Source organism: Anomaloglossus baeobatrachus (genome assembly GCF_048569485.1).
Source record: "Anomaloglossus baeobatrachus isolate aAnoBae1 chromosome 9 unlocalized genomic scaffold, aAnoBae1.hap1 SUPER_9_unloc_1, whole genome shotgun sequence".
In the NCBI taxonomy this organism is placed as follows: domain Eukaryota; kingdom Metazoa; phylum Chordata; class Amphibia; order Anura; family Aromobatidae; genus Anomaloglossus; species Anomaloglossus baeobatrachus.
The window spans coordinates 727,361-753,599 of record NW_027441819.1 but is presented as its reverse complement, the minus strand read 5'-3'; the positions used below and the strand labels follow the sequence as shown (position 1 = coordinate 753,599).

Here is a 26,239-nt window from a genome sequence, read left to right as displayed (position 1 = left end):
CTTTTTTGTGGGCACCCACTGAGAAGAGATAGCAGCAAGGTTAGGAAGCTACCCGAGCACCACAAGCTATGTAGCCAGGCGACTGAGTAGTCCCAACCTGGGTTCTCCAAGCAAATTTGTGGACTCAGTGTTGAGCAGTGAAGCAGTTCTGTGAACAATCATCTGGAACCATGGATCTTAGGCTGAAATTCCGTAGAATGAATCTTAAAGCAGTTCTGTGATCCTTTAGCTGGAACCACAGCTTCCAGGCTGAGGTTATGTAGAGTATCCTGGTGACAGAAGCAGGGCCTTTTATACCCCTCAATTATCAGTTCAGGGTATTGGGTCTTACAAGGTCGGTTGGAGATGGCTGCTCTGATTGGTCACTAGTTCAGTCCGACTGCATAATTCTCCTCTGAATTATGTAGTCAGAAGGGCTGAGGCAATTAAAATTTACAGACAACAGTGCTGTGATCAATCTGACATGAGAGAATGGCTAACTTCTCTTGAGTTTGCAAACAAATGAACTGTTTACCCCCACAAAATTGCCCAGATGCGGAGTCATCACAGTAGACAGATTAGGAGGAGGTTATAGGGTGGTGCAGAACTGTAGAGAGGACAGGTAGGCGATAGAGAGAAACGAGGCAGAAATGTAAGCAATGCAGAAATGGGGAGAAGATGGGTAGGTGATAGAGATGAGATGTAGGGTGGTGCCGAACTGTGGAGAGAATTGGTAGGGTAGTAGATAGAGATGAGGAGGAGATGTAGGGCTGTGTCGAACTGTGAACAGGATGGGAAGGGTGATAGACAGAGGAAGATGAGATGTAGGGTGGTGCAGAACTGTGTACAGGATGGGAAGAGTGATAGAGGAGGAGATGTAGGGCGGTGCTAGAGTGTGGATAGGATTGGTAGGATGGTAGACAAACATGAGGAGGAGATGTAGATTGGTACAGAACTGTGGATAGGACGGGTAGGTAATAGGCAGGGATGAGGAGGAGATGTAGGGTAGTGCAACACTGGAGAGAATGCGTAGGATGGTAGACAGACATGAGGAGGAGATGTAGGGCGGTGGAGAGGATGGGTAGGATGGTAGAGAGAGACTGGGAAGAGATATAGGGCAGTGCAGAACTGTGGAGAGGATGGGTAGGATGGTAGAGAGACGGAGGAGATATAGGGAGGTGCAGAACTGTGGAGAGGATGGGTATGATGGTAGAGAGAGACTGAGAGGAGATATAGGGAGGTGCAGAACTGTGGAGAGGACGGGTATGATGGTAGAGAGATAAGGAGATGTAGGGCGATGCAGAACTGTGGAGAGGACGGGTAGGATGGTAGAGAGAGACTGGGAGGAGATATAGGGTGATGCAGAACTATGGAGAGGATGGGTAGGTAATAGGCAGTGATGAGGATGAGACGTAGGGCATTGCAGAACTGTCATGAAGATGAGTAGGGTAGATGAGGAGATGTAGGGCGTTGCAGAACTGTGGTGAGCTTTGTGGGTGAGAGAGATACAATATAAACTTATGTTATAGAGGATGGGCAACTATTGCAATGACTGGCACAAGCTGGAGACCTCAGAAATACAATTCGAGCTGTTGCATTCGGGGCGGATTGGAGAGGGAGAGTTTGGTTAGAGAGTGGCCAATCAGTAAAGAGTTGCAGGGGTCCAGACAAAAATGAATCAGAGCGACAGTAAAGGCCCCGTTACACGCAACAACATCGCTAACGAGATGTCGTTGGGGTCACGGAATTCGTGACGCACATCCGGCCTCGTTAGCGACGTCGTTGCGTGTGACACGTACGAGCAACCGCTAACGATGCAAAATACTTACCGAATTGTTTGTTGACACGTCGTCCATTTCCCAAATATTGTTGCTCGTTTAGGACGCAGGTTGTTCTTCGTTCCTGAGGCAGCACACATCGCTACGTGTGACACCCCAGGAACGACGAACAACACCGTACCTGCGTCCTTCGGCAACGAGGTGGGAGTGACTTTCATGCTGCTGCTCTCCACCCCTCCGCTTTTATTGGACGCCTGCCGTGTGACGTCGCTGTGATGCCATACGAACCGCCCCCTTAGGAAAGAGGCTGTTCGCCGCTCACAGTGACGTCGCTAGGAAGGTAAGTCCGTGTGACGGGTTCTAGAGATTTTGTCCACCATGGGCAGCGATTTGCCCGTGACGCACAAACGACGGGCGGGTGCTTTCACGAGTGACATCGCTAGCGATGTCGCTGCGTGTAAAGCCCCCTTAAGAGTTTTTGTAGTTTCAAAGATGAGAACAGGTCGAATTCTGGAGAGGTTTTTGATGTGCAGGTGACATGAGCGAGTCAGGAATTGCATGTACATGGTGAAGGAAAGCTCTGATTCAAATTTAACCCTAAGCAGGCGTACTGATTGAACCACCCAAGGCAATGGCAGGTAGGTTAGTAGAGGAAGTAAACACGAGGAGTTTATTTTTGGTGAAATTCAGTGTCCTATAGATTGAGGATATGATGTTGGAGACCGCAGACAGGCAATTCCTGGTATTGTGTAGTAATGTGGACTGAGCTCTGAGGAACCTCAACAGCAAGAGAAGGGGCCTAGGACTGAACCCTGACTGTAAGAGGAGGAGACCTAGGACTGAACCCTGAGAAACCTCAACAGTAAGAGGAGGAGACCTAGGACTGAACCATGACTGTAAGAGGAGGGGACCTAGGACTAATCCCTGAGGAACCCTGACAGGAAGAGGAGGGGGCCTAGGACTGAGTCCTGAGGAAGCCAGACCGAGAAGGGGAGCAAGGACTGGACCCTGAGGAACCCCAGCAATAAGAGGAGAAGATCTAGGACTGAGCCCTGAGGAACCATGACAGTAAGGGGAGGGGGCCTAGTACTGAATCCTGAGGAAACCCAACAGAGGAGAGAGCCTAAAGGGGGTGTTACACGCAGCGATATCGCTAGCGATATCGCTGGTGAAAGCACCTGCCCCCGTCGTTTGTGCGTCACGGGCAAATCGCTGCCCGTGGCGCACAATATTGTTAGGAGCCGTCACACGGACTTACCTGCCTAGCGACGTCGCTGTTGCCGGCGAACCACCTCCTTTCTAAGGGGGCGGTTCGTGCGGCGTCACTAAGCGGCCGCCCAATAGAAGTGGAGGGGCGGAGATGAGCGGGACTTAACATCCCTCCCACCTCCTTTCTTCCTCATTGCCGGCGGCCGCAGGTAAGCTGCAGTTCGTCGCTCCCGAGGTGTCACATGTAGCGATGTGTGCTGCCTTGGGAATGACGAACAACCGGCGTGCTCAACAATCAACGATTTTTTAAAAAGGAACGATATATCAACGATGGACGATTTGGTGAGTATTTTCCATCGTTAACGGTCGATAGTGTGTGTCACATGCAACGACGTCGCTAACGATGCCAGATGTGCGTCACGGAATCCGTGACCCCGGTGATATATCGTTAGATACGTTGCTGCGTGTGACGGGGCCTTTAGACTGAATCCTGAGGAACCCCGGCAGTAAGAGGAGGGGGCCTAGGACTGAACCCTGAGGAAACCTCAGCAGTAAGAGGAGGAGAGCTAGAACTGAACCCTGAGGAACCCCGGCAGTAAGAGGAGGGGAGCTAGAACTTAATTCTGAGGAATTCCGACAGTAAGCGTAGGGGACCTAGGACTGAACCCTTTAGATCCCTGACAGTAAGAGAAGGAGACCTAGGACTGAGCCCTGAGAAACAGCAACAGTAAGAAGAGGGGGGCCTAGGTTCTGAACCCTGATGAACCATGACCGTAAGAGGGGGCCTAGGACAGAACCCTGATAAACCACAACAGTAAGAGGAAACCTAGGACTGAGCCCTGAGGAACCTAAATAGTAAGAGGAGGGGGCCTAGGACTGAACACTGAGGAACCATGACCATAAGAGCAGGAGACCTAGGACTGAATCCTGTGGAACCTCGACAGTAAGAGGAGGGGATCTAGGACTGAATCCTAAGGAACATCGACAGTAAGAGGAGGAGACTAAGGACTGAACCTTGAGAAGCATCGATAGTAAGAGGAGGAGATCTAGGACTCAACCCTGAGCAACCCCAACAGTAAAGGGGGCATTACACGCAGCAATATCGCTAGCGATATCGCTGGTGAAAGCACCCGCCCCTGTCGGTTGTGTCTCACGAGCAAATCGCTGCCCGTGGCGCACAACATCGTTAGGACACGTCACACGGACTTACCAGCCTAGCGACGTCGCTCTGGCCGGTGAACCGCCTCTTTTGTAAGGGGACGGTTCGTGCGGCATAACAGCGGCGTCACTAAGCGGCCGCCCAATAGATGCGGAGGGGCGGAAATTAGCGGGCGTAACATCCCGCCCACCTCCTTCCTTCCTCATTGTGGGCGGCCGCAGGTACGAGGTTGTTCCTCGTTCCTGCGGTGTCACACGTAGCGATGTGTGCTGCCGCAGGAACGACGAACAACCAGCGTTCTGCAACAGCAACGATTTTATGAAAATGAACGACTGGTCAACTATCAATGATAAGGTGAGTATTTTTGATCATCAACACTCGCTCGGAGCTGTTACACACAATGACGTCGTTAACTACGCCGGATGTGCGTCACAGAATCCGTGACCCCGGCAATATATCGTTAGATTATACGTCGTTGCGTGTAACGGGGCCTTAAGAGGAGGAGATCTAGGACTAAACCCTGAGGAATATCGACAGTAAGAAGAGGAGACCTAGGACTGAACCCTGAGGACTATCGACAGTAAGAGGAGGAGACCTAGGACTGAACCCTGACCGTAAGAGGAGGAGACCTAGGACTAAACCCTGAGGAATATCGACAGTAAGAGGAGGAGACCTAGGACTGAACCCTGAGGAACCCCAACAGTAAGAGGAGGAGACCTAGGACTGAACCCTGAGGAACCCCAACAGTAAGAGGAGGAGACCTAGGACTAAACCCTGAGGAACCCCGATAATAAGATGAGGAGACCTAGGACTGAATTCTGAGGAACCCCGATAGTAAGAGGAGAGAGCCTAGGACTGAACCCTAAGGAACCCCAACAGTAAGAGGAGGAGACCTGGGACTGAGCCCTGATAGTAAGAGGAGGGGAAAAGGAGTCAGCACTTGATACAGAGGAGGGAACCGTCTCCATGAGGCCAACGGAGAGGAGCTTGGGGATTCAAATGCTGCAGCGAGCTCCAGAGGTCAAGTGACCTACAGTCACGATGGGGTCTGGTCATGTGACCTATATTAACGAGGGGATCATGTGATCTGTACCGTGGGTTTTAGGGGAAGGTTTGTTTTTGTTTTTTTTTTTATTTTATTTTTATGTCCGGATCTGTATTTTCCTTTTTACTCCCAGTATCCCCCTTTCATTACACTGCAGGCTACAGTAGAAAAGCTGGAAACAGTAGATAGAGTGGTGTTCTTTTCGTGCCATCAGGTTTCGTTGTACATTGGATGGGTCATCGGTGGGAGCGGGCTAAGGCGCTTCCTCTTACCGCTAGTACCCAGGGTTGGCAGCGGAGGGTGCTATTGAGCAGATGAACGCGTGTTGAATTTCGTTCTGCGGTCATTGATGTAGAAAGTATCGTCCTTTAGAGAGCAACCATTCATGGAGGGATGATGGGGTTTTTTTTTCCTTGTTACACGTTTGAGGCCTACAACCCTCATCATCCAGCGCATTAGGGTTACCGGAGATAGTGTACTATGGATGGCAGTGGTAGGGGCACTTGGGAGCAATTTGTGTTCCAGCCGGGTTATGTGAAGGATGTAGAGCAGAATAATTACCCCTCAGTACTGTCTGCGGTGCACTACAACCCCCAGCCTCCCGGCTTTGAATGTCCCCTTATTTTGTGGCTGATCGTGGTCGCTTGTTTCCAGGCTGTCTCCTTGTCCGGGGCTGACAGCCGGCCTGCCTGTGTGTGCGCAGGAGTCCTGCCTGTGTGTGCGCAGGAGTCCTGCCTGTGTGTGCGCAGGAGTCCTGCCTGTGTGTGCGCAGGAGTCCTGCCTGTGTGTGCGCAGGAGTCCTGCCTGTGTGTGCGCAGGAGTCCTGCCTGTGTGTGCGCAGGAGTCCTGCCTGTGTGTGCGCAGGAGTCCTGCCTGTGTGTGCGCAGGAGTCCTGCCTGTGTGTGCGCAGGAGTCCTGCCTGTGTGTGCGCAGGAGTCCTGCCTCTGCTCCCTGGACTAGACAATCATGGCTGCCGGCCTCCAGGCAGGATATGGTCAGCGCTGATTCCAATGCCCCCGTCATCCTGGCAGCAGCGGCTGGTCCCGTGGTCCTGCCCCGTGGTCCCCTCTACGTCAGTATGTGTAGACGCCGCTTCACACTCCAGAGCGCCATCGTGTCCAGTCCACGTTCATTATGTCCTCGCTTCTCACCTTCACCTGAGCAATGTCACAGACTGCGGTCTGCACAAGTCAGCGGTGGCCTCGGCTCCCGCACCTCCTCGCCAGTGACCCCACCAAATAATGGCTGACGTCACCCCATACCGCCGTCTGGAGGGCTGCGGGGCCGCAGGACACCGCTGACATCCACCTTTCTTTTGCTGCCGCTCTCATGATTCTCATTCTTTTCTTTGGTTACGGCTGTATGTTCTGTTTTAGGCCCCCTCACCCGTGAACCCCAATGCCCTGGACCGCACCGCTGCTTGGCTGCTGAATATGAATATGCAGCTTTTAGAAGATGAAGGCCCTGAGCACAGGGATAAGAGCAGGAGTAAGGAGGACATGAGCCAAGCAGAAAAGGTAACAGCCGAGAGCAGCGGCGCCCCCCGTTCTGCCCACCGTCCTACCCCCCGAGCCTTGTCCTGCCCCCGACCCTCGTCCTGTCCACCGTCCTGCCTCTCGTCCTGCTCCCTCGTCCTGTCCACCGTCCTGTCCGTCGTCCTGCCTCCCCCGTCCTGCCCCTCATCCTACACTCAGCACTTGTCTGCATTTCTTGCTGTTATCTTACACTTCATACCATATCTGTGTTCTCTGATGGCGGCATTCACTGCATGTGCGGAAGCCATAAGCGGTAATAGCCTGTGGGGGCTACTAGCTGAGCTAAGCAGAAGTATTGTGAGCGCAGCTCTGGAGGCTGGCACAGTCCAGACTAGAGACTGATGTGCGGGGTCATGCTCTGGTGAGGAGGAGTGGTACTGAGTGAAGCATCATTGTAGAATGCCGTCTCCCAATGTCCTTCCTCCAGAAATGAGGAGCATGCATCGGCCGCCCCCAAACACCAAGGAACAGAGGTACAGAAAAAGTAATGGGAATGCCCAGGCCTGTGCCTCCATGACCTGCTGGGGGGATTGCCCAGGCCTGTGCCTCCATGACCTGTTGGGGGGGATCGCCCAGGCCTGTGCCTCCGTGACCTGCTGGAGAGAACGTCCAGGACTGTGCCTCTGTGACCTGCTGAGGGGAACACCCAGGACTATGCCTCTTTGACCTGCTCGGGGGGGAGGAATGCCCAGGCCTGTGCCTCCATGATTTGCTGGAAGTAAGGCCCAGGACTGTGCCTCCGTGACCTGTTGGGGGGAACGCCCAGGACTGTGCCGCTGTGACCTTTGGGGGGGGGGAATGCCCAGGACTGTGCCTCTGTGACCTGTTGGGGGGAACGCCCAGGACTGTGCCTCCGTGACCTGTTGGGGGGAACGCCCAGGACTGTGCCTCCGTGACCTGTTGGGGGGAACGCCCAGGACTGTGCCGCTGTGACCTGTTGGGGGGGGAAATGCCCAGGACTGTGCCTCTGTGACCTGTTGGGGGGGGAAATGCCCAGGACTGTGCCTCTGTGACCTGTTGGGGGGGAACGCCCAGAACTGTGCCTCTGTGACCTGTTAGGGAGAACGCCCAGGACTGTGCCTCTGTGACCTGTTGGACGGGGGGGGGGGACGCCCAGGACTGTGCCTCTGTGACCTGTTGGACGGGGGGGGGACGCCCAGGACTGTGCCTCTGTGACCTGTTGGTGGGGAACGCCCAGGACTGTGCCTCTGTGACTTGTTGGGGGGGAACGCCCAGGACTGTGCCTCTGTGACCTTTTGGGGTGGAACGCCCAGGACTGTGCCTCTGTGACCTGTTGGGGGGAAAACGCCCAGGACTGTGCCTCTGTGACCTGTTGGGGGGGAACGCCCAGGACTGTGCCTCCGAGACCTGTTGGGGGGGGGGGGGGAACGCCCAGGACTGTGCCTCTGTGACCTGTTGGGGGTGGGGGAACGCCCAGGACTGTGCCTCCGAGACCTGCTGGAGGGAATGCCCAGGACTGTGCTCACACGCGTGCGTCCGGCCTCTGCGCAGCTGACCACTCCACTCCCAGCACTGCAGTACTGGATCTGGGCAGGAGGGGCACTTCTTCTTTGGCTCCGCTCAGCTGTGGGGGGGTTCAGAGCTAGTGATGTACAACATGTGCCTGATATTAGGACAAATCGGACAATGTAGATGTCACACCCCACTACATTCCTTACCCTTTTCTTTTCTCCCTGCTCCTCCTCCTTTACTGGCGCCGCCTCCTGACTATGGCCCTTTTCCATGGAGGGGGATATAGTTACCACTGATGCTGCCTCCTCCAGTACTAGTGCCCCCCCCCCCCCTCACCTGGCTATGGCCCTTTTCCATGGTGGGGGTGCGGTTACCACAGATTCTCCCTCCTCCCCCAGTACTGGCACCCCCTGCTGGCTATGGCCATTTTATATGGAGGGGCACAGTTACCACAGATTCTGCCTCCTCCTCCAGTACTGATGCCCCCTCCTGGCTATGGCCCTTTCCCATGAAGGGGACACAGTTACCACTGATGCTGCCTCCTCCAGTGCTGGCGCCCCCTGCTGGCTATGACCCTTTCCCATGGAGGGGGTGCTGTTACCACTGATGCTGCCTCCTCCCCCAGTACTGGTGCCCCCTCCTGGCTATGGCCCTTTCCCATGAAGGGGCCACAGTTACCACTGATGCTGCCTCCTCCATTACTGGTGCCCCTCCTGGCTATGACCCTTTCCCATGGAGGGGGTGCTGTTACCACAGATGCTGCCTCCCCCAGTACTGGTGCCCCCTGCTGGCTATGACCCTTTCCCATGGAGGGGGTGCTGTTACCACTGATGCTGCCTCCTCCCACAGTACTGGTGCCCCCTCCTGGCTATGACCCTTTCCCATGGAGGGGGTGCTGTTACCACAGATGCTGCCTCCCCCAGTACTGGCGCCCCCTGCTGGCTATGACCCTTTCCCATGGAGGGGGTACTGTTACCACAGATGCTGCCTCCCCCAGTACTGGCGCCCCCTGCTGGCTATGGCCCTTTCCCATGGAGGGGGTGCGGTTACCACTGATGCTGCCTCCTCCTCCAGTACTGGCACACCCTCCTGGCTATGGCCCTTTCCCATGGAGGGGGTGCGGTTACCACTGATGATGCCTCCTCCAGTACTGGCACACCCTCCTGGCTATGGCCCTTTCCCATGGAGGGGGTGCGGTTACCACTGATGCTGCCTCCTCCTCCAGTACTGATGCCCCCTGCTGGCTATGGCCCTTTTCCATGGAGGGAAATTGATTCTGCCTTCTGCAATCTCATGCTGCCCCCTTGTGGTCAGTACTGTCTTCATCTCCTTTGCTCAGCTGAGCAGTGAGGTTCACAGCATAGAGGAGGAGACGGCACCCAAGATCTCTCTCACTCCTCACTGTATGATGGCAGAAACCATCAACAAGCAGGCCACGTGGCACTTCCTGTGCAGCCCCCGGGGCCTGTGAGGCAGTGGATGGGTCTATTCGGCGCTTCCTGTGCAGACACCTGGGGCCCTGAGGCAGCAAATGGGTCTATTTGGCGCTTCCTGTGCAGACCCCTGGGGCCCTGAGGCAACAGAAGTACCTCTCCAGCGCTTCCTGTGCAGACCCCCATGAAGCAGCAGACGGATCTCTTTGGCACTTTCTGTGCAGACCCCCGTGGACTATGAAGCAGCGGATGGGGCTATCCGGCACTTCCTGTGCAGACCCCCGGGGCCTTGAGGCAGCGGACGGATTTCTTCGGTGCTTCCTGTGCAGATCCCTGTGAGGAAGTGGATGGACCCCTCTGGTGCTTCCTGTGGAGACCCCTGTAAGGCAGTGGACGGACCCCTCCGGTGGAGACCCCTGTGAGGCAGTGGACGGACCCCTCCGGTGCTTCCTTTGCAGACCCCTGTGAGGCAGTGGACGGACCCCTCCGGTGCAGACCCCTGTGAGGCAGTGGACGGACCCCTCCGGTGGTTCCTGTGTAGACCCCTGTGAGGCTGTGGACCGACTTCTCCGGTGCTTCCTGTGCAGAACCCTGTGAGGCAGTGGACGGACCCCTCCGATGCAGACCCCTGTGAGGGAGTAGACTGACCCCTCCGGTGCTTCCTGTGCAGACCCCTGTGAGGCAGTGGACGGACCTCTCTGGGGCTTCCTGTGCAGACCCCTGTGAGGCAGCTGATGGACCCCTCCAGTGCAGACCCCTGTGAGGCAGTAGACAGACCCCTCTGGTGCAGACCCCTGTGAGGCAGCGGACAGACCCCTTTGGTGTTTCCTGTGCAGACCCCTGTGAGGCAGTGGATGGACCCCTCCAGTGCAGACCCCCATGAGGCCCCTCCGGTGCTTCCTGTGCAGACCCCTGTGAGGCAGTGGATAGACCCCTCCAGTGCAGACCCCCATGAGGCCCCTCCGGTGCTTCCTGTGCAGACCCCTGTGAGGCAGTGGACGGACCCCTCCGGGGGACACTGACTTGTTGGTGGTTTGCAGCCTGCAGCCGGTGGACGTTATCTCCATGAATGTAGAGAAGAATTGAGGTCTGAGGTACGGGGGAGAGCGGGGCATAAACCTAAAAATCACCTAAGTGTCCCGCGCCATGGAGCAGGAGCCATTCCCTGATTGGCTGCCAGTGTTAGCGGTCAGTAGTACGTGCCGCCATACTGCTCTCCGCAGATATTCTTCATATTTCTATCAGGTTTTGCGCTTTATGAAAATCACCAGCAGAATGGGGGGAGTTTCCCCAACCACGCCGCACCGACCGGCAGGAAACCGCCCTCTGATTGGTTGGCATGACACTAATATGCTCCTGTGTGATCGATGGGGACATCATGTCTCCTGTCACGTTTGCAGAGGTTGTTCCTCTGTTACTCCTCATGGATACAGGGTGTAGTGTGCCATTATATGTGCGGATGAGTGCAGTCACCCTGGTGTTATTAACCCTTGCCTGTCGCCCGCAGTACCAGCAGGAGATCCTCGTGCTGCAGGACAAGCTGCGACTCTCCAACAAGAAGCTGGAGGAATATGAAAACCGCTGCAAGAGCCAAGACGAGCAGACGCAGAAGATCCTGCTGGAGTACCAGGCGCGGCTGGAGGAGAGCGAGGAGCGGCTGCGCCGGCAGCAGGAGGACAAGGAGATGCAGATGAAGGGCATCATCAGCAGGTAAGGGGTCTGCAGGCATGGACCATGGGGGGGCCGCAGGCGTGCGCGATGAAGGGGCGTGGAGGATGGTGGGCCGCAGGCATGGACGATGAGGGGGGTGACAGGTGTAGACGACGGGGGCCACATACAGTTGTGCTCAAAAGTTTACACACCCTGGCAGATTTTTTGCTTTCTTGAACTTTTTTTTCCAGAGACTATGAATGATAACATACAATCTTTCTTTCCGGTCATGGTTTGTGGTCGGGTGAAGCCATTTATTGTCATATACTGTGTTTTCTCTTTTATAAATCATAATGACAACCAAAAACATCCAAATGACCCTGATGAAAAGTTCACACACCCTGGAGAGTTTGGCTGATCACATGCACAAAAGGGGACACAAATGGGTGTGCATGGCGCCTGTGAGTGACCTGTTTGCTTGTAATCAGTGTGTGTGCATAAAAGCTGAGTGAGTTTCTGGGATCCAGACAGACTCTTGCATCTTTCCACCAGCCACTTAGATTTCTGGATTGTGAGTGTGAGGCAAACCCTGGGATATGAAGATGAATTATGACTTCCAGTCATAATCGCTCTCATCACTCCATGGCAGTGCCCCCTCCCTTCTTGTTCTCAGATGTCCAGCATCTGTGAAGGTGTCACATCCTAGCAACACATCCCATGGCCATCTCCTGTGATATGGAGATTAGGTGATGTGGGAACAATGGACACAGGATGACTCCCTGCCGTGACCCTGTAGTAGGGGCTGCTATCTAGTTAGCAAGCTTGGAAGTATCCAGACAGGACGACTCCAGTAAAAAATGGTTCATATCTCGCAAGCCATATTTCCGATAAATATGGCAACCATAAAAATGGTGTCTCCGCATGCGGACGATGCTGGCACACCCTTTTTATGGGAGCAGGACCTGGGGAAATACCCCAGGCGTGATATCAGCCAATGGGGAACTAGTAGACAAGTCATGAGTCCTCTCGTTCTGTAGCTAAATTCATAGCTGTCACAATGAGAGCGTCGGCGTCCGCCTACGACGCTCCCAGGCCAAGTTATGGCCATATTCCATGTTGTGGATTTTGTCCATAACTCCAGCCAGGGGTGGAGCAGTGCTCCCTCTGAGGTCACTAAGGTAGGAGGGGACCTGGATTTGCCCAGGTTGATAACCCTACTTCGGCCATTTTCCAGTGTTCTTCTGCTCGGGGGCCTGGTTGGGAAAGACCTGTGAGGGAGTTCCTGGAAACCTGGTCTACAGCGCCCCCCTGTGGCCAGACGCACAAGGTAACTGCTGGAACTGTGTATGCCTGTTTGTAACCCATGCTTTGATTGTAACTGTACTCTGACATATGTATATTCTGTAGATTCCCTATCGTATATATTGTAGTTCTAGTGTGCTTTAGGCTGATTAAATTATATAATTAATCTTGGGCTGTTCTGTTATCTCGATCTTGAATCCCACGTCTGTGTGTTCGGCTAATAGTTACCGTGAAGCGGTTGGTGGCAGCGAGTTGTGCCAAGGATTATTGTGGGGAGGCCAGTGAGATTCGGGGAGGTTTTATATATTCCGCCCGCGGAGGTCGGGGGAATATATACCCTACTCTCACCGGGGACCCTTCAATAATCGGCATAAGTAGTATAGCGGCCTCCTTGCTTATTGTCGGGCAATTCCATAATTGGCCTGACTATAAGAGGGGCGCTAGAGAGCGCGTCACGTGCTCTGTCTGTCGGTCGGGAGGTATAAAGGAGGGGTGACCCCCACTTGTTACCCCCCGATTGTGACGTACTGGTAGCCAGCGCGGGGGATTTCTGAGTGACCCCCCCGGTGGTTCCTGACAGTGAGTTATGGGGAAAGCACAAGAATTGTCATCGGATCTACGGAAAAAGATAGTTGAACTGTATAAAACAGGAAAGGGATACAAAAATATCCAAGGAATTGATAATGCCAGTCAGTAGTGTCCAAACTGTGATTAACAAATGGAAAATCAGGGGTCTGTAAAACCAAACCACGATCAGGTAGACCAACAAAAATATCGGACACAACTGCCAGGAAATTTATTCAGGATGGAAAGAAAAACCCACAAATAACATCAGCTAAAATACAGGACTCACTGAAAACTAGCGGTGCGGCTGCTTCAAGATGCACAATAAGGAGGGACGTAAAGAAAAATTGGGTACATGGTCGAGTCGCCAGAAAAAAGCCATTACTGCGCAAATGCCACAAAGTATCTCGCCTACAATACGCCAAACAGGTCAGAGACGATCCTCCCAACAGGCCAGAGACGATCCTCCCAACAGGCCAGAGACGATCCTCCCCCAAACAGGGCAGAGACGATCCTCCCCCAAACAGGGCAGAGACGATCCTCCCCCAAACAGGGCAGAGACGATCCTCCCCCAAACAGGCCAGAGACGATCCTCCCCCCAACAGGCCAGAGACGATCCTCCCCCCAACAGGCCAGAGACGATCCTCCCCCCAACAGGCCAGAGACGATCCTCCCCCCAACAGGCCAGAGACGATCCTCCCCCCAACAGGCCAGAGACGATCCTCCCCCCAACAGGCCAGAGACGATCCTCCCCCCAACAGGCCAGAGACGATCCTCCCCCCAACAGGCCAGAGACGATCCTCCCCCCAACAGGCCAGAGACGATCCTCCCCCCAACAGGCCAGAGACGATCCTCCCCCCAACAGCCCAGAGACGATCCTCCCCCCAACAGCCCAGAGACGATCCTCCCCCCAACACCCCAGAGACGATCCCCCCCCCCCCAACAGCCCAGAGACGATCCTCCCAACAGCCCATAGACGATCCAACAGCCCAGAGACGATCCGCCCAACAGCCCAGAGACAAGCCGCCAAACTTCTGCAACAAGGGAATTTGGAGTGATGAGACCAAAATCGAACGTTGTGGCCACAACCATTAACATTACATTTGGAGAGGTGTCAACAAGGCCTATGATGAAAGGAACACCGTTCCTACAGTAAAGCACAGAGGTTGATCGTTGATGATGTGGGGATGTGTGAGCTACAAAGTCACAGTTAACTTGGTCAGAAGGAAAGATGAATGCAGCACGTTATCAGCAAATACAGGAGGAAACTTTTGACCTGATCAGCCCGGAAGCTGCACACGGGACGTACTTGGACATTCCAACATGACAACGATCCAAAACCTGTCATTGGCCACAGCAGAACAAAGTGAAGGTTCTGGAGTGGCCATCTCAGTCTCCTGACCTTAATATCATTGAGCCGCTCCGGGGAGAACTCAAGCAAAGCGCAGTTCATGCAAGAAAGCCCAGGAATTTACAGGAACTGGAGGCGCCAAAAAGAATGGGCAGCTTCACCGTGTGAGAAAATAAAGAGCCTCATCCACAACTACCACAAAAGACTTCAAGCTGTCATTGATGTTAGAGAAGGCAATACACTGTATTAAGAACTGGGGGATAGGAACTTTTGATAAGGGCCATTTGGATGTTTTTGGTTGTCATTATGATTTAAAGAGAAAACACAGTAGATGACAATAAATAGCTTCAGACAACCACTAACCATGAGTGGAAAAATAAGATTGTATGTTATCAGTCATACTCTCTGAAAAAAGGCCAAGAAAGCAAAAAATCTGCCGGGGTGTGTGAACTTTTGAGTCCAACTGCACATGGACCATGGGGAGACGCAGGCATGGAACATGGGGGCCACATACATTTTACAATGGTGGTTGCAGACATAGACGATGGTGGGCCGCAGTCATGAATGATGGGGGTCACATACATGGGTGGGTGATGGTGGGCCACAGGCGTGGACCATGGGGGCCACCCCTCCTCCTCTTACATCCTCACATCTCTGCGTGCTTCCCTCCTCACCTTGTGGTCCCCAATTCACCGGACAGTTCAGCTGATGCAGTGTAACAAACACTCAGCTGTGTAAGGACCTGGGCAGGAGAAGTTCTCAATTGCCCATTCACTGAAGGTAAGCTGAGGTCTAGGAAATGAAGAATCGCAGTGTTAAAGGCCCGGGGCAGATTAATATTATTAAAGGGGCAGTCTGGGGGATAAAAATAGGACACAGGAGGAAACTGGTCCTGTGCCATGTGAGCTGCCCAGCATGGCGCTCCACCGGCCAGCCGCTGTCAGTCACGTGACTTCAGCATCCCCCAGTGACTGACGGCGGAGGTCCTGACAGGATATACAGGTGCATATGATGGTGGGATCGAAGTCTCACGATACTGGAGAACAATGGCCGAATCATGAACCTCGTCTCAAATGTCCTGAAAAAGCAGCAGATTTACCTCCACTGAATCCTCAAGGGTTTCATATCCCCATGAAACAATTCATAAAAGCCCTCGAAAAACATTCTGCTTCATTTATACTAATGAAACCGAAATTTCCCAAAATCACCAAAATCACCGAAGCAAAACTGTAAGACGCATTTTTATAGGGTCATAGTAAGATCGGAGGTGGACGATGGACATCTTCAGGAGATGTAGACATCAGACTGGCTTCCTTCAGAAGGACGTGGAAATCATAACACAGAACACGGGCGATATGGTGAGATCGTACCAAACTATGAGCGATATGGTGAGCTCGTACCAAACTATGAGCGATATGGTGAGCTCGTACCAAACTATGGGGGTAACTGACTCCCACCTGGACTCTTCTCAGAAAGTTGCAGTCACTGACCATAGACTGTCTACGTTGGACCCCAGAATGCCGGCCACTATTGCCGGACTATGAAGAGACATGAAGCCAAATATTCCCACAAATCCTAAACATTCATTAGGAAAGCAGTGGGTCAGATCACGCTCACTACACAACTCTTATTTTTTTTATATTTCCATAAAACTTGAAATTTTTGCCACAAAAAAAACCAGTCTGGTGAAAACAATTCAGAAAGTGTTCAGGTTCAGCATGAAAATATATCAAGTCAGTTCATTGTTTTCATTGCAAAAGAAAAAAGTCAACCAGTGTATGTAATCAGGGACTGAGACCAGCTAGAGGGGGTTATCACAGCATTGTAATCAGCTGAATAGGATAACTGAAGTGAGCACTAATATATATATATGAGTGCAAGCCAAAAAATACATACTATACAAGGATAAGGCTGCACATCAAACTTAGATAATGGTATAATGCCTCAAGCATATGGAAAAATATTGGAATATACAATGAAAAATGCTACTTGCTAATTTGAACATGTGAATAATGAATTGCATACCTGCCATGAATATTAGGAAAAAGGAGATATTTAGCAATCGCATTGATCAATGTAACTGAGCCCCAAGACCTCATCAAGGTATATCTCTATATTGGGGTCCCTAGCTCTGTGACCTTAACTGTGTGTCATCTCATTGCAATTAAAAACTGCTATGGGTGGAGAGGGGTAACTAAGGACTGTCTTATATAGGAGATGGAAAAAACATGGCCGAAAGGGGCGGAGCTGTGTTCACATTCAGAAAAAAACTACATATAACTGAATAGGATAACTGAAGTGAGCACTAATATATATATTATGAGTGCAAGCCAAAAATTACATACTATATAAGAATAAGGCTGCACAGCAAACTTAGATAATGGTATAATGCCTCATGCATATGGAAAAATATTGGAAAATACAATGAAAAATGCTACTTGCTAATTTGAACATGTGAATAATGAATTGCATACCTGCCTTTTTTCTGAATGTGAACACAGCTCCGCCCCTTTCGGCCATGTTTTTTCCATCTCCTATATAAGAAAGTCCTTAGTTACCCCTCTCCACCCATAGCAGTTTTTAATTGCAATGAGATGACACACAGTTAGGGTCACAGAGCTAGGGACCCCAATATAGAGATATACCTTGACAAGGTCTTGGGGCTCAGTTACATTGATCAATGCGATTGCTAAATATCTCCTTTTTCCTAATATTCATGGCAAGTATGCAATTCATTATTCACATGTTCAAATTAGCAAGTAGCATTTTTCATTGTATATTCCAATATTTTTCCATATGCTTGAGGCATTATACCATTATCTAAGTTTGATGTGCAGCCTTATCCTTATATAGCATTGTAATCAGCGACTGTGAGGAGCTAGAGGAGTTATCACAGCAGTGTAATCAGGGACTGTGAGGAGTTATCACAGCAGTGTAATCAGGGACTGTGAGGAGTTATCACAGCAGTGTAATCAGGGACTGTGAGGAGCTAGAGGGGTTATCACAGCAGTGTAATCAGGGACTGTGAGGGGTTATCACAGCAGTGTAATCAGGGACTGTGAGGAGTTATCACAGCAGTGTAATCAGGGACTGTGAGGAGTAATCAGAGCAGTGTAATCAGGGACTGTGAGGCGTTATCACAGCAGTGTAATCAGGGACTGTGAGGAGCTAGAGGGGTTATCACAGCAGTGTAATCAGGGACTGTGAGGGGTTATCACAGCAGTGTAATCAGGGACTGTGAGGAGTTATCACAGCAGTGTAATCAGGGACTGTGAGGAGTAATCAGAGCAGTGTAATCAGGGACTGTGAGGCGTTATCACAGCAGTGTAATCAGGGACTGTGAGGAGTAATCACAGCAGTGTAATCAGGGACTGTGAGGAGTTATCACAGCAATGTAATCAGGGACTGTGAGGCGTTATCACAGCAGTGTAATCAGGGACTGTGAGGCGTTATCACAGCAGTGTAATCAGGGACTGTGAGGAGTTATCACAGCAGTGTAATCAGGGACTGTGAGGAGTTATCACAGCAGTGTAATCAGGGACTGTGAGGCGTTATCACAGCAGTGTAATCAGGGACTGTGAGGAGTTATCACAGCAGTGTAATCAGGGACTGTGAGGAGTAATCAGAGCAGTGTAATCAGGGACTGTGAGGCGTTATCACAGCAGTGTAATCAGGGACTGTGAGGAGTTATCACAGCAGTGTAATCAGGGACTGTGAGGAGTTATCACAGCAGTGTAATCAGGGACTGTGAGGGGTTATCACAGCAGTGTAATCAGGGACTGTGAGGAGTTATCACAGCAGTGTAATCAGGGACTGTGAGGAGTAATCACAGCAGTGTAATCAGGGACTGTGAGGAGTTATCACAGCAATGTAATCAGGGACTGTGAGGCGTTATCACAGCAGTGTAATCAGGGACTGTGAGGAGTTATCACAGCAGTGTAATCAGGGACTGTGAGGAGTAATCAGAGCAGTGTAATCAGGGACTGTCACAAACCACCGGGGGGGTCACTCAGAAATCCCCCGCGCTGGCTGCCAGTACGTCACAATCGGGGGGTAACAGGTGGGTGTCACCCCTCCTTTATACCTCCCGACCGACAGACAGAGCACGTGACGCGCTCTCTAGCGCCCCTCTTATAGTCAGGCCAATTATGGAATTGCCCGACAATAAGCAAGGAGGCCGCTATACTACTTATGCCGATTATTGAAGGGTCCCCGGTGAGAGTAGGGTATATATTCCCCCGACCTCCGCGGGCGGAATATATAAAACCTCCCCGAATCTCACTGGCCTCCCCACAATAATCCTTGGCACAACTCGCTGCCACCAACCGCTTCACGGTAACTATTAGCCGAACACACAGACGTGGGATTCAAGATCGAGATAACAGAACAGCCCAAGATTAATTATATAATTTAATCAGCCTAAAGCCACACTAGAAACTACAATATATACAATAGGGAATCTACAGAATATACATATGTCAGAGTACAGTTACAGATAAAGCATGGTTTACAAACAGGTATGCAATTCAATCAGTTACCTTGTGCGTCTGGCCACAGGGGGGCGCTGTAGACCAGGTTTCTAGGAACTCCCACAGATGTTTCCTGCACGTGACCCCCAGCGAAAGAACCCTGGAAAATGGCCGAAGTAGGGTTATCAACCTGGGCAAATCCAGGTCCCCTCCTACCTTAGTGACCTCAGAGGGAGCACTGCTCCACCCCTGGCTGGAGTTATGGACAAAATCCACAACATGGAATATGGCCATAACTTGGCCTGGGAGCGTCGTAGGCGGACGCCAATGCTCTCATTGTGACAGTTATGAATTTAGCTACAGAATGAGAGGACTCATGACTTGTCTACTAGTTCCCCATTGGCTGATATCACGCCTGGGGTATTTCCCAAGCTCCCGCTCCCATAAAAAGGGTGTGCCAGCATCGTCCGCATGCGGAGACACCATTTTTATGGTTGCCATATTTATCGGAAATATGGCTTGCGAGATATGAACCATTTTTTACTGGAGTCGTTCTGTCTGGATACTTCCAAGCTTGCTAATTAGATAGCAGCTCCTACCACAGGGTCACGGCAGGGAGTCATCCTGTGTCCATTGTTCCCACATCACCTAATTTCCATATCATAGGAGATGGCCATGGGATGTGACACCTTCACAGATGCTGGACATTGAGGACAAGAAGGGAGGGGGGCACTGCCAGGGAGTGATGAGCGATTATGACTGGAAGTCATAATTCATCTTCATATCCCGGGATTTGCCTCACAGGGACTGTGAGGCGTTATCACAGCAGTGTAATCAGGGACTGTGAGGCGTTATCACAGCAGTGTAATCAGGGACTGTGAGGAGTTATCACAGCAGTGTAATCAGGGACTGTGAGGAGTAATCAGAGCAGTGTAATCAGGGACTGTGAGGCGTTATCACAGCAGTGTAATCAGGGACTGTGAGGAGTAATCCCAGCAGTGTAATCAGGGACTGTGAGGAGTAATCACAGAAGTGTAATCAGGGACTGTGAGGGGTTATCACAGCAGTGTAATCAGGGACTGTGAGGAGTAATCACAGCAGTGTAATCAGGGACTGTGAGGCGTTATCACAGCAGTGTAATCAGGGACTGTGAGGAGTAATCACAGCAGTGTAATCAGGGACTGTGAGGGGTTATCACAGCAGTGTAATCAGGGACTGTGAGGGGTTATCACAGCAGTGTAATCAGGGACTGTGAGGGGTTATCACAGCAGTGTAATCAGGGACTGTGAGGCGTTATCACAGCAGTGTAATCAGGGACTGTGAGGCGTTATCACAGCAGTGTAATCAGGGACTGTGAGGAGTAATCACAGCAGTGTAATCAGGGACTGTGAGGGGTTATCACAGCAGTGTAATCAGGGACTGTGAGGAGTAATCACAGCAGTGTAATCAGGGACTGTGAGGAGTAATCACAGCAGTGTAATCAGGGACTGAGAGGAGTAATCCAAGAAGTGTAATCAGGGACTGTGAGGGGTTATCACAGCAGTGTAATCAGGGACTGTGAGGAGTAATCACAGCAGTGTAATCAGGGACTGTGAGGCGTTATCACAGCAGTGTAATCAGGGACTGTGAGGCGTTATCACAGCAGTGTAATCAGGGACTGTGAGGAGTTATCACAGCAGTGTAATCAGGGACTGTGAGGAGTTATCAGAGCAGTGTAATCAGGGACTGTGAGGCGTTATCACAGCAGTGTAATCAGGGACTGTGAGGAGTAATCCCAGCAGTGTAATCAGGGACTGTGAGGAGTAATCACAGAAGTGTAATCAGGGACTGTGAGGGGTTATCACAGCAGTGTAATCAGGGACTGTGAGGAGTAATCACAGCAGTGTAATCAGGGACTGTGAGGCGTTATCACAGCAGTGTAATCAGGGACTGTGAGGAGTAATCACAGCAGTGTAATCAGGGACTGTGAGGAGTAATCACAGCAGTGTAATCAGGGACTGTGAGGGGTTATCACAGCAGTGTAATCAGGGACTGTGAGGAGTTATCACAGCAGTGTAATCAGGGACTGTGAGGCGTTATCACAGCAGTGTAATCAGGGACTGTGAGGAGTAATCGCAGCAGTGTAATCAGGGACTGTGAGGAGTAATCACAGAAGTGTAATCAGGGACTGTGAGGAGTTATCACAGCAGTGTAATCAGGGACTGTGAGGAGTAATCACAGCAGTGTAATCAGGGACTGTGAGGCGTTATCACAGCAGTGTAATCAGGGACTGTGAGGAGTAATCACAGCAGTGTAATCAGGGACTGTGAGGAGTAATCACAGCAGTGTAATCAGGGACTGTGAGGGGTTATCACAGCAGTGTAATCAGGGACTGTGAGGAGTTATCACAGCAGTGTAATCAGGGACTGTGAGGCGTTATCACAGCAGTGTAATCAGGGACTGTGAGGAGTAATCGCAGCAGTGTAATCAGGGACTGTGAGGAGTAATCACAGAAGTGTAATCAGGGACTGTGAGGAGTTATCACAGCAGTGTAATCAGGGACTGTGAGGAGTAATCACAGCAGTGTAATCAGGGACTGTGAGGGGTTATCACAGCAGTGTAATCAGGGACTGTGAGGGGTTATCACAGCAGTGTAATCAGGGACTGTGAGGAGTTATCACAGCAGTGTAATCAGGGACTGTGAGGAGTTATCACAGCAGTGTAATCAGGGACTGTGAGGAGTTATCACAGCAGTGTAATCAGGGACTGTGAGGGGTTATCACAGCAGTGTAATCAGGGACTGTGAGGGGTTATCACAGCAGTGTAATCAGGGACTGTGAGGGGTTATCACAGCAGTGTAATCAGGGACTGTGAGGGGTTATCACAGCAGTGTAATCAGGGACTGTGAGGAGTTATCACAGCAGTGTAATCAGGGACTGTGAGGGGTTATCACAGCAGTGTAATCAGGGACTGTGAGGGGTTATCACAGCAGTGTAATCAGGGACTGTGAGGGGTTATCACAGCAGTGTAATCAGGGACTGTGAGGGGTTATCACAGCAGTGTAATCAGGGACTGTGAGGGGTTATCACAGCAGTGTAATCAGGGACTGTGAGGGGTTATCACAGCAGTGTAATCAGGGACTGTGAGGAGTTATCACAGCAGTGTAATCAGGGACTGTGAGGGGTTATCACAGCAGTGTAATCAGGGACTGTGAGGGGTTATCACAGCAGTGTAATCAGGGACTGTGAGGGGTTATCACAGCAGTGTAATCAGGGACTGTGAGGAGTTATCACAGCAGTGTAATCAGGGACTGTGAGGGGTTATCACAGCAGTGTAATCAGGGACTGTGAGGGGTTATCACAGCAGTGTAATCAGGGACTGTGAGGGGTTATCACAGCAGTGTAATCAGGGACTGTGAGGGGTTATCACAGCAGTGTAATCAGGGACTGTGAGGAGTTAGAGGAGTTATCACAGCAGTGTAATCAGGGACTGTCAGGAGTTAGAGGAGTTATCACAGCAGTGTATATCACAGGTGTGGTGTGGAGCTGTATACATGTATCTCCTGTACTCGGTGCTTTATTGTAAGGAGCACATTATTGCTCATGGAGGCACTTCCCAGAATGCACCAGTGTATAATGCCTCCATAGCTCGCAGGCGACATGTTCAGACCCCGGAGCAATAACCAGACTTGTCTGCCACAGGCTGATGTCCGTGGAGGAGGAGCTGAAGAAGGATCACGCTGAGATGCAGGCAGCGGTGGACTCCAAGCAGAAGATCATCGACGCGCAGGTGAGGAGAGCTATGTGACCATTCACACCATGCAGTGTAGTGCCGGAGAGCTGGTGACCTTGTGCAGGTCTATGGTCTTCTCCATTCCAGCCTTGTGCAGGTCTATGGTCTTCTCCATTCCAGCCTTGTGCAGGTCTATGGTCTTCTCCATTCCAGCCTTGTGCAGGTCTATGGTCATCTCCATTCCAGCCTTGTGCAGGTCTATGGTCTTCTCCATTCCAGCCTTGTGCAGGTCTATGGTCTTGTCCCTGAGATCCTTAGAAAGCTCTTTGGTCGCCCATGTTGTAGAGGTTAGAGTCTGATTAATGGAGTCTGTGGACAGGAGTCTTTATACAGGTGACAATGTAAGAGCTGTCTATAATGCAGGTAACGAGGAGATTAGGAGCGTCTAAGGGCTGGTTCACACTAAGCGACAGCGACAACGAGGTCGCTGTTACGTCACCATTTTCTGTGACGTAACAGCGACCTTGTAAGTCGCTGTTATGATCGCTTCTTAGCTGTCAAACACAGCAGCCGAAGCAGCGATCATAACCGCGAGAGCAGGGAGCCGCGCACACTGCTTAACGCTGGCTCCTTGCTCTCCTAGCTACAGTACACATCGGGTTAATTAACCCGATGTGTACTGCAGCTACATGTGCAGAGAGCCGGAGCCGGCAGCACAGGCAGCGTGAGAGCTGCGGAGGCTGGTAACTAAGGTAAATATCGGGTAACCACCTTGGTTACCCGATGTTTATCTTGGTTACAGCTTACCACAGCTGCCAGACGCCGGCTCCTGCTCCCTGCTCGCTTCATTTCGTCGCTCTCTCGCTGTCACACACAGCGATCTGTGTGTCACAGCGGGAGAGCGCCTTTGAAGAAAACGAACCAGGGCTGTGTGTAACGAGCAGCGATCTCGCAGCAGGGGCCAGATCACTGCTCAGTGTCACACACAGCGAGATCACTAATGAGGTCACTGTTGCGTCACCAAAACCGTGCCGTAGCAGCGATTTCGGTAGCGATCTCGCTATGTGTGAAGCACCCCTTAGTGTCTGAAGGAGCCAGAACTGTTAATGGTTGGTAGGGGATCCAATACTTAATTCTCTCTGCAAAATGGAAATACATTTATACAAAGCGATTTTCTGGATTTTATTGTGGATATTCTCTCACTGTTAAAATTAACCTAAATTATAGATTGTTCATGTCTTTGTCAGTGGGAAACTTACACAATCAGTAAGGGATCAAATACTTCCCCCACTGTACCTTTTAATGAATTTGGTGCATCTTACACCAGAGTGCCCTTCATGAAGGCCGGATCACAAAGTGCCAGCCCTGACCAATCCACACCACATCAGTGTGTGCGACATTACAGAACTTTCACTCCATGTGTTCAAGGTGTGGTGTGCAGAGACCAGTCCCCTCCTCCGCGCGCAGAGGCCGCCCGGCTCCCCTCCTCCGCGCGCAGAGGCCGCCCGGCTCCCCTCCTCCGCGCGCAGAGGCCGCCCGGCTCCCCTCCTCCGCGCGCAGAGGCCGCCCGGCTCCCCTCCTCCGCGCGCAGAGGCCGCCCGGCTCCCCTCCTCCGCGCGCAGAGGCCGCCCGGCTCCCCTCCTCCGCGCGCAGAGGCCGCCCGGCTCCCCTCCTCCGCGCGCAGAGGCCGCCCGGCTCCCCTCCTCCGCGCGCAGAGGCCGCCCGGCTCCCCTCCTCCGCGCGCAGAGGCCGCCCGGCTCCCCTGCTCCGCGCGCAGAGGCCGCCCGGCTCCCCTGCTCCGCGCGCAGAGGCCGCCCGGCTCCCCTCCTCCGCGCGCAGAGGCCGCCCGGCTCCCCTCCTCCGCGCGCAGAGGCCGCCCGGCTCCCCTCCTCCGCGCGCAGAGGCCGCCCGGCTCCCCTCCTCCGCGCGCAGAGGCCGCCCGGCTCCCCTCCCCCGCGCGCAGAGGCCGCCCGGCTCCCCTCCCCCGCGCGCAGAGGCCGCCCGGCTCCCCTCCTCCGCGCGCAGAGGCCGCCCGGCTCCCCTCCTCCGCGCGCAGAGGCCGCCCGGCTCCCCTCCTCCGCGCCCAGAGGCCGCCCGGCTCCCCTCCTCCGCGCCCAGAGGCCGCCCGGCTCCCCTCCTCCGCGCACAGAGGCCAGTCCTCCTCCTGTCATGTCTGTTCTCTCGTTGCAGGAGAAACGCATCGCCTCTTTGGACGCGGCCAACGCCCGGCTCATGAGCGCCTTAACCCAGCTGAAAGAGAGGTACAGCATGCAAACACGTAATGGGATCTCCCCCACAAACCCGACTAAATTGCAGATCACAGAGAACGGCGAGTTCAGAAACAGCAGTAATTGTTAATGGCCGGGAGCGTCAGAGATGCGGCGGACCGGACTGCGCCCCAGGACTGATGCATTGTGGGAGCGCGGCCGCAGATGTAATATGATGTGCCATAGAGAGCGTTATTTCTATACGATCCTCTTATTTTATCTTCACAAGTTTATTTCCTCCCAGATTTTTCCCTTCTGGACAGAATTTGGCAAAAGTTCTAAGTCCAAGCGCCGGGCGTAGGAGTGTGCGGCGCTGCGGTGAGCGCCGCCTGTAAACACTAGAACCTGCTGCTACCGTCACAGCTCCTGTGATGCCCTGTACACAAGCGATAGCTGCAGGAAGTAAGTGACCCCTCTCCCCAGTCAGTGTATCCATACTATAGCCCAAGACTATACTGCCCTATTCACCACCAGCCTGGAGCTTGGGTCTCGTGTACTACCACTCTCATCAGGCTATAGGACGTCTTCCAGGTGTCTGTGGTGGACTGTGTACATTTACCTGTGGAATAAAGATGCTTTATCAGAACCAGTCTCCCCTCGTCTGCAGATTATATAGGGGTTCATGGTGTGCGGCGCCCTCAGGGTCATTCCAGCCCGGAGATGAGGGGTGCATCTCCCCAACATTAGCTGCCCAGCCCCCATTAGCTGTAGGGTCACACTACACAAGAAAGAAAGAAAACCCAAAAACCTGGATAGTGGTGAGGAGATAGGATGAACGTCACTGGTAAAGGCCGCAGACAGACAAGCCTGAAAAGATTGTGAAGGAGGGGTGTACTTACTTATACACCTAGGCTGTTGTGATGTGACCTTATCTGCCAGCAGAACGCCAGGGTGAACCAGTATGGAGGCGTCTCTGCCACTCCAGAGCGATGGTGCCCTGTGTGCCGCCATACCCTGGGTATCTCGTGCACATATTCACATATGTGGCCCCCTCCGGGCGATTCACTGACATTTGTAGCACAGGCGATGCCACGTTCTGCAGCGTTTGATTCCGAGTCTCCTGCTGCAATTGTCACCATCACGTGTAATCATAAAAGACACCAATTTACAGGCAACGAAAACACCTGACACAGCAGAAGTCAGCCGTATCCAGCGCCAAATCCTCCCGACATTAGTCAAGACTAGCAACAGATTATACACAAAGAAAGGGAAAGATGGCGACCGCAGGAGACGATAACGTCCCTCCAGAAGGGCCACATTAACACCAGCAGGGGCCATTAGGAAGGAGTCCTGACCACCGAGCCTGCAGGCTTT

At 52.4% G+C, this 26,239-nt stretch overlaps 1 protein-coding gene across 7 annotated transcripts in view; it reads left to right on the top strand.

The window, feature by feature from the left end:
* Positions 1 to 26,239, top strand: part of DAB2IP (DAB2 interacting protein) — a 191,994-nt gene that overhangs the window by 163,309 nt on the left and 2,446 nt on the right. For 5 of the 7 annotated variants that reach the window (XM_075331852.1, XM_075331851.1, XM_075331853.1 and 2 more), the window contains 4 exons: positions 6,547 to 6,687; positions 11,119 to 11,321; positions 22,628 to 22,715; positions 24,849 to 25,511. In XM_075331852.1, coding sequence (XP_075187967.1) covers positions 6,547 to 6,687; positions 11,119 to 11,321; positions 22,628 to 22,715; positions 24,849 to 25,016 — 600 coding nt within the window. In that variant the 3' untranslated portion in view covers positions 25,017 to 25,511. Of the gene's footprint in view, positions 1 to 6,546; positions 6,688 to 11,118; positions 11,322 to 22,627; positions 22,716 to 24,848; positions 25,512 to 26,239 lie in introns of those variants that run through there. The other 2 variants (XM_075331855.1, XM_075331856.1) reach the window with 2 other exon arrangements.